Raw genomic sequence first — 13,887 nt, forward strand, 5'->3', positions numbered from 1 at the left:
TTATTAAAATATAAACCACCCGGTTTCATGGACCTATAAGTCACCGAGCTTTTATCAAAAACATTACGTTAAGGTAATAAGTTATAACAAGAGCAAACATAGGCCTATACATGTATCTATACATGAACACTTGTCTACACATTATAACACCTCATTTAGGATTTCCATAATGTACACTGTAAACCGCCAGCCTGAACCTCGTCCCCCTCAATTCACAAGTACTGTAGATAGTTCACAAGGGGAAAATAAAATAAAATATTGCATTAACAACCCCTGATTTTATCAAACCTTTCCAATGGTGAAAGTCAAGTGAAGATAACTTGACTAGGATAATATTATATTCATGAATGAACAGTTGGGAAAGACCATGAGAATGGATAACATACAGTATAACATCTTGCGATTTTGGGTAATACATGAATCAAGTAAGGTTTCCCGGGATCTGGAGGACAAATGATGGCAGACGAGCGAGTGCGGTGCGACAATGAATTAAAACTGACAGAATTTACACACGAATATTTTTCTTTTTGTTTTCTATTAATCTTAATAAACAACATTAATTAATAAAACCTATACCAATTTAAACGTTTAGCACGAGATGAGTCACCGTTCATACCAGAACCGTTCTCCAAGAGATTGTAAGCCTGGTGTCACGAAACTGAGGGTCCGTGTAACAGAAAGTCCGCCTTCCATATGGTTATAATGGTTAGGGTTAGTCTGACCTATGTGGGTCAAAATCTAGGGCGAGGCTCACAAAGTAATGGGAAGCGGACTCTCTGTCATGGGTGACTTTCTGGTACACGACAAAAAATCTTAAAAGTAAAAAAGAAGAAAAAAAGAAGACACTACAAATCTCTTTATTCTTTATAAGAAATGAATTGTGATTCCTCTATACTAATGAACATTTGGTCAACTGATTTATTAATGCAACTGGTACAAATTAGACTATACGAAAGTCAAAACTGTGATCTCGAAAGATATTTAATGCATTTTTCGTTTAATTAATAATCTCAGTCAAACATTGTCATGGATTGCTTCCATAATAGTACACTAACCACGCGTGCATACATAAGACATATATTTATATATTAATATACACATGTGCACTTAGCTTTACAGAATTAGCACAACCGTGAGTGAGTATTATAGTCAGGTTAGAAAATTTCAATAGAGACATATGGACAAATCCATCTTAAATTGCTAAAACTCACTTTGCAAAAGGGAGATACACGACAGTCAAGATAATACAGAGCAGCCGTGCACAATAAAACACAAAAAGAAATCCACCCTCACTTTGTTATCAGCACATGTATTCTTTGGCATCGCTGGATATTCATTTGATTTTGATTTTGCTGAAAATATTTGCAACATCGAAAGCTTGCAACCACACAAGGGGAATGGCAGTTATTGAACTGGAATGGCAGGGTTATACAATGTGTATATACAAAAGGAGTCGGGTTGGTTTATTTTACAGTTTTATCAAAGGATGTGTTCCAAGACTGATAGACAAACACAATCGTCTGCTGAGTTTCACTGGATTAAGATCGTTGTGCATAAAAGAGAAAACGACGCAATTTATCGCCACCCACCAAAAACTGTGAAGTCCACATGAACGAAGATCAGAGACATGTTTTGCTACCTGAAAACGTCATGCTACGAGTCAACATTTTGTCCTCGTTCGGCAGTGGGCAGCACGTACATTCTGGTCGTATTTAAACCGATGGAAGTGTATATATATATATATATATACATGCACCACTGTTCCCTTTGGCAACCAGTCACCATTTGAGTGACGTTCAGCAACATAACACGGTTACATGATACCATGTGGTGTGGATGCCAACACAACCAGAGTACAAATTACTATAGCAGCGCTGAAAGTTATGAGACACAAACGGTCGATCACGTGGGCCGCAAACTTCCAATCAGACGAAACCACCGAACTCGAGTCGTCGTCTTTCATCTTGTCTGTAATGACTTTGAGTTCTTTGTAAATATTGCGGAGTTCATTACGAGTGGAGCATGCATGGCTGTCGGAGCTGAAGTGTTCTTTTGAACGGGTGTCGCGGTCCACTTTGACGCCCATAAGACCATTTCTGTGGTAGTCGTCGACCTCTGCAACGTTAGCGAGTAGACTGGGGGAATTTCGCTGCTTCTCCTCCATCTTGCGCAGCTTCTGACGCTGTAGGATGGCCTTTCTGGACAGGTCCTTACCTGGGCGTGACACGAAAAGGATCCATGCCAACCACTCACATATACCATATTTCACCTAGAACATCATTGAGCAAGTAATTAGTCACCCATATAATTATAATAATCAGTCTGAAGGTGTATCATATATCAGTTACTGAATAACATTTATAAAAAAAAAAACACTATATTGAGATAAAATAAAAGAATACTTTTTCGCTAAATATTTTCTATAGAGTCATAACTGATGACTGACATTTTGTATACCTAGACTATAAATCAAAGGTTTGAATGCTGCACGAGCCTATTAAGTTTTATGTAATCATGTTTCATATTTTGTAACATCAGTTTACTACGTGAATTTTCCTCACCCAGCTTGGCATGTCGTGTGTGTCGTCTGCGCGATGGTGATAACTCAGCACAAGAACTGAAAACACCACCGACATGGAACACAGGGCAAGTATCATTCCAAAGTATATCACTGGAAAGTAAAGAGAGAAAACGCCATGGTCCATCTGTCACAGAGCAAATAAAAAATACAACATGAATATGAAACTTCGACTTGGGATTAAATTAATATGCAAAAGCGTTTTCGTGCTTCATTCATGTCTTTTCATCAGTGTTCCTTAAATGTTTCATATTAATCCTCAGTGAAATGGAAAATACAGGTAAAATCATGATATACGTGGCATCATAAAAACAAGCGTTAAAGCAATCATGAACTGATGATAAATATTTGAGTTCCAACAGATTAATGAACCAATGTGCCAAAATCTTACTAAAATATTGAATACTGCAAAACCTTTTGTAACTATCTAGCACAACGCTATAATTTCTTAAGGATCAATCTATGATCATGCAATCCGCTTAATGTATTCAAACTTCTTAAGGCAAAACAAGAGCAAAATATAATGAAGTTAAAATAATCACTATTAATTCAAAACGCTTCATATTTTATATAGATCCATTATGTTTCATTCAAAAGCAGAAGAACCCTTACCGCTGGTCTTCAGGAGGGAGCATGCATGTTAAAAAGGATAGACAAATGAGCATTCACGCTGTGAAATTCAAAGATACTGTATCAATAAGTAAGCATATGGATTAAAGTACAGTAATGAACAGATCATTATATACAATAGTAAACATTATGTCAATTAGAAAAACAGCATATTAGTAATAGAGTAATATCGCCGGTCCTCAACTAAATGGTCAAGGTAGGCGGGGACTATGCAGCACGGATCGTGAATGGACCTCAAACAGCTACTGTATGTCTGAACCACTCTCGCATCCAAATAAAGAATTATACAATTGGGGTCCCTCAACTGCCGTAAATAGTTTAGTTATCAAATAAACACGATCATGAACGTTGAGTTCCGAACAGTGTTGGCAATCTATATCTGTTAGAGGGAATCGTCATTAAATTTAATATCTTTCGAGAATAATCGGTAATAAAACCATTACTGTACGGACAGTATAACTACGGAGAAGTAAAAATGAGTGCTTTGATTACCAACAAAGACAAAAGAGAAAAATACTTGCACGATTTCGTCTAAATAACAAAATCTGCAAGAAAATGCACGAGCGATGACATAAGCAATGGATAAAAGTTTTGTATCAAACAAAGAAAAGTTATTTAAAGTTAATATAACAGATAAAAAAATACAGCAATGTCGTGCTACCCAAGGGACTAAAGTAAATCGAATGTTACAATTTTTACAGAAAAGGTTTTTTTAAAAAAGTTTATTTGATTCAAAACAAAACAGGTTATTTAAAAAGATCATCGTTAGAGCAATGAAGTAAGCAGCAGGGGGAATGCAGCACCATAACATTCCAAGCGCACGAAAAGATTTTTAATGGGACAAGAAGCTGCCTGTTAGAGATGCCATTAAATTAGCTACAGGGACTCAGCGTACAGGAAACTGCCAATAGCCGCATCGTCTACATATGGTAGACCCTACCTATCAGGGGCACCGCATCAGACGTCTCCGGTAACACATCTGCTACGATCATTAAAAATACTGTCAGTGACAGCATAATAGTGACGGCTGAAATAAAGCAACAAAAAGAATATACAAGCCGTTGGTTATATTTCACCTACAGGCTAAATACTCACTGGTGTCGGAGGTCTACACTTACCTCTTCCATAGGAAGAAATATTAGTATGTTAGAATACATAAAAACAAAAAGAAGAGCAAGATGAAATCCTACTACTGCAGCATTACGTCACTACGCTTATTGCTTCCTAGCCTTGGGCAGGGCGTTCATAACGTCACCATAAACAAAACGGAGTGCATGTTATTTTATACTGAGAGCTGAAACAAACTAATCGACGATTAGCGTCTAGTTGCATTGCAGCTGGTTCAACTGCTGCAAGCCAAGTACTGCAACACGTTCGTGAGACAGAGACTGGATCACCAGACCCTTTCGGGGGTTCCCACTAAGAATCCTCTCGCCAACCTTTCAGGGTAAAACAAAGTAAGTGTCATATTTTAGCACTGCCATGAAAATGTTTCATAGGAATGGAAAATTGGTGAAAATGAGTATATAAAACGGTAGGTTATATCTGGGGATTATTTGGTGCAGTCACGCTGTGTGAATAATTGCACGACTAATACCAGATGGTTTCCACTATATTTTGAAATCAATTTGAAACCAAAGCAAGCAGAATGTAACAAGCACTGCAACCCACACACTACGTCAAACTCGGCCAATGAACCAACGCGTGCGTCCAGTGGTGCGACACACGGTCTCTCAACGTCACAGCAAATTGCCCCCTACCTATCAAAGGCACCGCATCGGACGTCGGTGGTAAGACGTCCGCCACGATCATCAAAAACACGGTCAATGACAGCATTATAGTCACAGCTGAAAATTTCAACACATGCAAGTTTCTTAACTGGAAATTGTAACCATTGATAAAAAAACAGAGAGTATAGGAATCACCTGTTGGTTCGTTCGTGACCACAAATACATGGCTACGCAAGAAATCGGCATCGATATTTGATATTAATTCAGCAAATATACATGCAATTATAGATCCTTTTGCCGTTAAAATGCAAACTAGAATTCAAATTTACATAACAGAAGCCCATATACATTCATGCGTGTTATGCATAATAAAAATATAATAATGCAGCTACATTGATTCACATATCAGCAAAGAGCTACTAAACATTTGAAAAGATTACATAAAGAGCATTATATTTGGTTAAGTTATTATCAAAGGAATTGAAATTAAAAAATAAAACCATATAGAGTAAAACAAAAAATTGAATAACTTAAAAGTCTGAGAAAATCAAACGTCTACCTTTCTACATTCTACAAAAATGTATATGATTTTTTAACTCTTCAGTAAATATGCGTTTGACTCGAGTGTTCATATTTTGATGGATTGTCACTCTCATTTAACGAATTGTCACAGAAGGTGATAAGAAATATATATTCTAAGATAAAACATTATTTTATAAATGTACTTATTCGAACTAAATCTTTCTCCTTACGCACCAAGTGATACTTTCTCTCCTGCATCCGGTGGCAACATGAACGTCAGGATGGCGAGCAGCGACAGCAGCACACAGGGAATGATGAGGTTAAAGCCATAGTACAATGTCCGTCTCTTAATGTTGATGGTGTAGGTGACATCCACGTACGGGGTGTCTGGACAGCAGTCGTAGTAGATCTCATTACGCTTGGCGGTGACACCTGAAAGAATGAAATATCATTCCTTCAAGTACCAAAAGGACAAAATATGAAGTTTGGTGTTAGAACAATGATGATAGACAGAAATGATTCCTGGGTGTACGGTGCATCTATCGAAAGCTGGGGTCTCTATATTTTAGGTGCTGATACCCATGCTGCTAAAAGAAACATGTAAATAAGCTATTACAGTAGGTCGGTCAACGCAATCAATATATATTTGATATACAAGTTGACTCTTAAACCTAATCCTAGGTTCGCTAAAAATATTAGATGGCCCACGTAAAGCAATATAACTTTTTGTACAGTAGCATGAAGATGTATGCGTGTGCATTATTTTTCTGACTTTTATAAGGGAAAAATAATGATGATTTATATATAAAAAAAAAACAAACAAAATTAACATTGTACGACAATATTATGACGGCAACTGTGTTCTCGTTTAAAAGTAAACTGCTGTTTACAAGTTCATCCATTTCAATCTGATTACCTAACAAATCCCACTCGCCGTTCTTGATGAAGGACGATATATCGCCCTTTTCGGACTTTAAAACCAGGTCCACCTGAGAGCCATCATAAGACCATGTGCCAAACTTCAGTTTACAGAACTGCATGTCGAACGGGAACCACGTAATGTCAATGTGGCAGGAGCTGCCGAACATGCCGGGCGGGATCCAGTTCATGTACCCACTACTGTAGATCACAACGTTCGTGTGGTAGGTTCCGTCAAAGGCTTCGCTGGCACTAGGAGAAAGGAAAATAAAATAGATGTCTTTTTGAAATTTACAGGTTCACACAGTTGCTAGAGGTGCACAAAACTATATTTAGTTTGCTTATCGGACATGTAAGTATATCTTATACACGTTGTCGAACAAGAACTTTCTAATGGGTACCGTTATATAATTGTCTCAAGACAAATAGGCCTACCTGTTGTACAGAAGAACATCGGGTTTCCATAACTTGCCAGCGGGTATTCGAATTGCAGAAATATTTCCAAATTCTGCTTCATTCCAAATAAATGTGTAATCTGTCCATGTCTGGTAAAAGAAATGAATATAAATGTATCATCGTAAAGTTCACAAGAAGTAGTTTGTTTAAACTGCTTTACAATCAACTGAAGCCAGTTAAACAAATCCCAATATATCTGGTTTTGTGCAAAGAATATTAAAATCAATGAGAAGACATTGATGGCTCTTTCTCTAGTGCATTTTACTCACCATGTCCAGCCAAATGTTGGTGTGGATAATCTGATTCTTTTCATCCTGAAGAAAGAACACAGAACACCAAATGACCCGCTATCGGCTGAATGCTTTCATAGAAAGTGCTGGTTACTTAAGGAAACCCTTGACCTTACTGTTACAATTAATATTTTACAACATGCTATTATCTTTAAAATTTAAATCAAAAGAATTGTTATTTTTCGGTTATTTATGGTACAGCGGCAGTTTATAAGAACATGAACCTACGACCCTTGTGTACCGACAACCAATACAAAAGTATTTATACCACAGTGATCCAGGGCTGAAATAACCTGTTAAAACAGCTTAGCGCTCACTAAAAAACACTTGTTACGATGATACCAAAAGGAAGTATATTTATCTTATGGAAAGATATTTTCCTATGCTCCGCAATGCAAACATACACAGAATTAGCATGCGGTTTAGCACGAGTGAATTTGAAAAACACTTTTTATGACTACTTTTTTAAATGGCCGCAAGGGATGATAAGATAATCTTAGTGAAGATAATTATAAAAGGTTAAGTTGGAATGTAGATCTACACGTACGAGCACTAAGTAGCCGCGTAAAAACACCTTCCAGGTATCAGTGCGTGTGGTAATATGTACAATACAGGCAGAGCTTCACCAAAGAACACAGGTCCAAACTTCATGTGAAGCATTCAATCCGAAATTTCGGTGCACTTTATTTTAGGATAAATCTGTGGTAATCTAACAGAATAAACCAAGCTTCTGACTTAGACAATAGCCTTTTTTTTACTTTTTGTAAAATAGTCCAAAAATTCTATTTCAAGTGCACTGCAACTTCACTGTCCTGGGTCAAATGCGACTAGAATCCTCGGTAATAAAGTTAAGACCAGCCTACCGCATACGTTCTTTTGTAAACCTGGCACATAGAGCACGTAATTTTAACCACAGTAAGCAAACAGCTTTCATGAAATTTTTAGATTGTTTCTTATATATTCTTTATGTACTCTACAAATGAAACCCAAACGGTTAAAGTCAATGAAAATCATTCACACTAGAAATGGACCTATTGTTTTCAATAGTTTGGCCTCTAATTTAAACAAAGCTTAAAACTGTCAATTACGGATGTAGATCACCCGTTATGCTTCTCATTCACATAGTATGTAGGCTGACCATTTTCCAATTCCTTACTTACGTTATGTGGATAATATACAGCTGTGAATACAAGTATAGTCCACCAAACTCATTGCTTTAACATAGCTTGGACAGGGTTGAGTTTGTAATGAAAATATAATAATTGCAATGTATACGAACACCGCATTCTCAAAAATGGCTTTAATATATCCTTACACAATGCTAGGCGTCGACGGCACTGATCCGCGGTGAGCTTGACATCGATTATGTAACTCTAGAAAACATTTCTTTATAAATTGAAATTGAAAGTTTAGTCGGTCGAGTTAATTTGTATCGTCGTGTTAGTGCCGTATGGGCGCCGTGCGATATGACCACTATATACATAAAATGCAACAGTGAACAGTGGGGGCTTCTGGTACATGTAGTCTGACATTTATTGCTAAGTTCAAGACAAATATTAGAAAATTTGAAAACGTGCTCTAGGTTACAGAAAATGCAAATGGATTTTAATCCAGCTTTGATAAAAAAAATTGTTTACACATAACACCTCTTACCACATCCAGAATCTGCTGTAGTGTAAGACTGAACGTAACGTTCAGCACGTCTTTTTCATTGGCAACGGGTCGCTCTAGAACATTGTGTGCTCGATCCACAAACAACGTGTCAAGCAGTCTCCTCTCATGCTTTCCTTGGTGAGATTCTAAGAAGTAAACGTTTTAAGTATTAAAATGTAGGTTTCCATACAGACAATTAAAGCATTGCAAAATAACATAGCGTTGTGTTCAGTGGAGATAACCAATTGATAACACACTGATAACACAGGTATGATGCATTTAATCATTGAATGAAAAGTTTTCTTATGAATAGCACTTTTCATACAATATCACACGAACATTTTAGAAAGTGTGAAAAAATGAACTGGAGATATGTAAAAAAATTAGCAATGTTCCACTGACGTTGCCAATTTGGCGTACCATTTTTGCGGCTATGTCTGGTAACAAGGCAGAGTTCTACGTATTTCTTTCTGAGGGCACACCTGGCAGGTGTATATCATATTGCAGGATAACAGATATGTAGACTTCTAGAAACATGCGACATTAAGACATGCACAGCTGGCCTTAACATATCGGTTCCGCCATAGTGATTTTCTTTATGGAGCATTTGGTTGCACTTGGCAAAGCAGACGATATGAGTTCATGTATCATGAATATATTTAGAATGAATAGAGAGCGAGGTATCTTACAGACGTACAACAACCAATTAGATGTGATAATTTATATCTGAGACTGTTAGACGTGTAAAATCATATGATAAAAACGTTTATATATTTGCACTGGGGTTCGGATGAAAACATGCATATATTCTAAAAGAATTCAATCCTGGGTGATAATTTGGGCATTCAAATACGCATACCCGCCCCCCCCCTCCCCGAGAGAGAGAGAGAGAGAGAGAGAGAGAGAGAGGACAGATACGTTGGCATGTATTCGAAGTATTCGAGCTTTAACTTTTTTCACTATGACACCCTAGCATCAAACTACAAATTGACAGATGTTTGTTAAAAGACATAATCTAATGTGTAAACCTAGACCTAGATCTGGTAACTCCATTACGGCGGTCAGGGATTCCTAGTCATTTGCGTGAGTTTTTCATGCTGCCAACTCCACGTTATATCAGCGAGCAGACGTTGTTACAGCATTCTAACGATTTCTAGTTTACCACCTGAAGCTGACGAAGCTAATCGACCACACATATTAGCATCTGTACAAATACCTGCAGTGTTTGGTCATTTCGGGTCAAAAAGGCAGGGAAACAGAATATGTATTTTTATAATATCTCAAAACCGAGCAGCCCTAAAAACTTCGACAAATATTAACGAAAACTACTTCCTTTCCTGCACCTCTTATGACATTTCTCTCTAATAGTAAGAGAACAGACAGACTGGAAATAGACGGTAACTAACTCTCATTACTCCACTGGTGTATGTGTCCATTCTAGCAATGAGCGCATGGAGGTTTCATTTACAAAGCAATTGCCAGAGATGACCCCTGATCATTTTTTCTCGGCGTGATGCATACAACGGAAAGCATTTCCTCGTGCAACAGTGTTTCCTCCTAGAGTTTCAAATATTCAAATTTTTATATCCTCTCTGAATAAATTATAGTAAATAATATTGTAAAACTTAAAGGAAAACCATAAATCCGTCCAGTATAGTTACCCTTTGTGCAATATACCCCTACGTACAGTAAATACGGGGTCCGTTTACCTCATAATCAGAACTTTTCATTTCACGTAGAGAAATATCTATCTATCTCAGGTAAGCACAGGTGTTCATGTGGAAAGTGTTTACTTTCCCACCCTCTCAATGGTGCTTAAGAACCTCTTCTTTGCTTTTCTTCTTCTAATTTTTTTCCAATTTTGCGTGTCAATATTTTCTTAACAATTTTACAACAATACATGGAAAACAAATGAGTATTTTGTGGTGGGGAAATAATAGATTGGTGCAGCAGCAAATACTTTCTCTCATATGCCTGAGCTCCCTGCGGAGTTTCTACCTTCTTTCCACCGAGTCATTTGTGAAGAATTCGCCAGAGACAAGTTGCAAACCCACTGCACTTAAAAGAAATCTAAAAGCAGTCGCTATCCCCCCGCTCTAGGGTCATGATGAGGTTACATATTCTTACCGCTGTTATAGAAGATATTTCTTGGTAACTTATGCATCACCCCGGTGCACATGCTGACTTCAATAAAAAAGCACAGTATCTGACCCGAGGAAGCATTTACGGACAAGGAGATGGGTAGTTGAGGTAACCTAACTCCTGTTTCGAATTGTAGGTGAGAGGTACTTATCAAGTGTGATATTTTACACGCAAACACTCTAAATATGCGTGTTTTAGAAAAATAAACTGGTATCTGTCAGGGGTCCCTTTAATGGTTTGTAATCTTTGTTAACGGTAGCTGTATACATTTTACCGTTTAGCACGCACGAGCGGGAGTCTATAAGTTCGTGGCTATGCAATGGTTCTCCAGAATAAATACTATTTGCAAATAAAAAGAACTATTTTTCATCCCGGAATCACAACCTTCATTTCAAGAATTTCCTTTTGTTTAATTTCATTTTTTATTTGAAGCAATACATTTCTACAAAAATAAAAACTCAAACACGGGTCTCTATATATAATCAGTAAAGAGATCCTTCGTGAGTATAAATGTTCACAGAAATTCGGAGTATCCTGTGTGATTTATGCGCCTTGAAAGCAACAGTCATGTGACCGTGATAATCAGGGTTTCCCTCGTGCAATATTGTTCTGAACTCCTTCCAAGTGGTGGTCCATATAGTTCTATCATTGAACGAGTGACAGTTGGTTCGCATTGTTATTGAGCTGATAAGAGTTACCTTTTAGAGAAAGAATTAAGAAGTCTCGAGACACCATACAATACCATATTATTGCGTAGATGTTTAAACGTCTTGTTTATTTTTGGCTTAGATCTATAGAATTGCTACTCCTTCTCCGGGGGCTCAGTTTTGTGAAATATTCGGACTATCGTCGTTTACATTAACAATAAGTAAATCTTATCCCCATAATCGCTGTCGATCAGGTTGAAAATCACGGATTGGCTCAGCGGACCGATTGTCGAGTTCTATACATCTATTCCACCCCATTAGGTTTTAACGGAGCGCATTTATTCCATTATATTTATTTTAATGTGGGCCTTTCATGAGCTTGTAATAAACTTTAAATTGGTTAGTTGGAGAAAAAACACAAGGGCCCCAATGGAGTGTTTATCTAATGAGACAAGAAAAACATGCCTCGACCAGCGAACTGTGTAGAAGCATAGGAGTAAGAAAACTCGTTATTTATACGCCTGTGTTGTAACAATTAAATTTTCCCTGTTTTGTCTCTCGTCACCTTAGCGCCAATGTTATGCTACAATCTCAAAGTTGGGGAATAAACCAAACACAATTATTTCCCCGATTTTGTATTCTTTTGTAGTGGTTTTACAGTTGTGCTACTTAAAAGCAACAAGACGATGAGCATAATACCCAGTGAAGTTGTTCTTCTTACATAATACGAAAATATTTCCATTCCAGCAATTGTGGGCTTTTTGACATCACCTATTAATAGCCAATGCGTTGGGTGTCTATAAATTCTCAAAATGAATATTTTTTGGTTTCCACACCTGTATATGCAGAACTCTTACAGGTGAAAATATATGACTAGCATGTTATCCCAGCGGATAAGGTCTACCTTGCCACTGGGCATTTACCTGGGCCAATTCCCAACCTTTCCACAGTTTCCGTGTGTTCTCTTGTACTCCTTGGTGCAAGTGTTGACATAAACTTTACAAAACGAACTTCTTACCGCACCCGTGGGGGGCAAACACAAGCAGTTTCAACAAGCGGTCCCAGCGAATGTTTGCTGTATCATAACTTTTTAAAGAAAGGTGGAGATCTCTGTTTTGTAACTTTTATATATATATATCTGTAGCAGTCAGCCAGTTTTTGCTTTTCTCTTTGTCAACTAAGAATCGGCAAAGAGCACATATTTTTATTTTTAATTTCTATGTTTAATGAAACTAAGTGAAATCAATGCATCGAATTTTTTCAATAACTATTTTACAAGCGAAAATGAAATACAAATCAAACACTCATGGTCAACAATGTTCCTCTGCGCACAATAAGCACCACAGACATACAAATCGTTTTCAACGGTTATGCAAACTTCGTGTGCGTTATCTAAATATGTACTTAGTTGGATGCATAGGGACATCTCAATGTGTTACATATTATTAAACGTTCTTTTCTTACCATCCATACCTCAGGAAAGAGGTTTATTCACGTTGGACGAATAAAAAAGCACGACTTTCTCCTAATTCAAGCCAATTATCACCTGTAAATATCAATACAATTTACCAACCTTGAAAAAACACTGTCAATAGCATGGCTAAAGACAGGAAAAGTCTCTTCGTTGAATTCCCCATGATTTCCAAGGCAGACTCTCAGTAGGCTCGGCTAGTCAAATCTACGTCAACCAGTAGGGAGAATCCGGTATCTTCTGCTCTGTTGTATCATTACATTGCAGGACAGTCTGTGATAAGGCGCCCTCTGGTTAGTCAGTGGTCTTGGTGAAAAGTTCGCTGGCGAGCACGCTTTACACAGCTAAAGGTACCTTTCACTCTACCCTCTTGAGTTGACCGCAAGACGATTTGTGTGCGCTGCCGAGAGAAAAAGTAGTCCGTGCGGGGGTTCTGTTATGATTATAAACTAAACGCGATACTTTCCAAATAAAAGTTATTCATTTTGATGCATATCAAATTAAACAGGCTATCAAATAGACTTGGTAAGTGAAAAAGTAGTGCTAATGTGACTTCTTTGTGAGCTCATGTATACTGAATTAACAATTGTTAGACTTAAAGGGGACGAAAAAAACATACGACAACGCCGAGGAGGTACAGATGTCATCGAGCTAAACTGCGGTTCAAGAGATGATTAACACTATAAACAAACCACTTTTGTCGGGCTATTAACGATAAACAACGCATACAATGTAATCAAAACATCCATGGGGACGAAGGCGTGACATAGGTGTCGTGTATCTTGAGATGTCACATTGTCACATTTACTGAACCTATAGAATTCGCCTGAATACTGCCTGTAGTTTTAAG

General features: G+C 37.5%; 1 protein-coding gene across 4 annotated transcripts; it reads right to left on the bottom strand.

The window, feature by feature from the left end:
- Positions 1 to 841: 841 nt before the first annotated feature.
- LOC106171172 (neuronal acetylcholine receptor subunit alpha-7) lies at positions 842 to 13,434 on the bottom strand. Of its 4 annotated transcripts, none has more exons than XM_013551366.2 (9): positions 13,140 to 13,434; positions 8,778 to 8,923; positions 7,104 to 7,148; positions 6,814 to 6,923; positions 6,377 to 6,630; positions 5,695 to 5,892; positions 4,149 to 4,235; positions 2,562 to 2,671; positions 842 to 2,269 (listed from the first exon to the last, which is right to left on the bottom strand). In XM_013551366.2, exons 1-9 carry the CDS (start codon positions 13,201 to 13,203, stop codon positions 1,814 to 1,816), a joined length of 1,470 nt encoding a protein of 489 aa, XP_013406820.1. In that variant the 5' UTR covers positions 13,204 to 13,434; the 3' UTR covers positions 842 to 1,813. The 4 variants fall into 4 exon arrangements, with proteins under 4 accessions (XP_013406820.1, XP_013406821.1, XP_086857007.1 ...); XM_013551367.2 differs by lacking the exon at positions 4,149 to 4,235 and adding an exon at positions 4,969 to 5,055; XM_087000881.1 differs by lacking the exon at positions 4,149 to 4,235.
- Between the last annotated feature and the right edge of the window lie 453 nt (positions 13,435 to 13,887).

This window comes from Lingula anatina, chromosome 1, assembly GCF_051362555.1.
Source record: "Lingula anatina isolate TDL-2025a chromosome 1, LinAna3.0, whole genome shotgun sequence".
Lineage (NCBI taxonomy): Eukaryota > Metazoa > Brachiopoda > Lingulata > Lingulida > Lingulidae > Lingula > Lingula anatina.

Excerpts from the sequence above, each read along its gene's own strand:
- LOC106171172 (XM_013551366.2), bottom strand. The coding sequence starts at position 13,203 with ATGGGGAATTCAACGAAGAGACTTTTCCTGTCTTTAGCCATGCTATTG. Across the intron at positions 6,631-6,813 it reads GATGTTCTTCTGTACAACAG|TGCCAGCGAAGCCTTTGACG; the intron begins GTAGGCCTATTT and ends CCTTTCTCCTAG. Across the intron at positions 5,893-6,376 it reads CGGCGAGTGGGATTTGTTAG|GTGTCACCGCCAAGCGTAAT; the intron begins GTAATCAGATTG and ends TCATTCTTTCAG.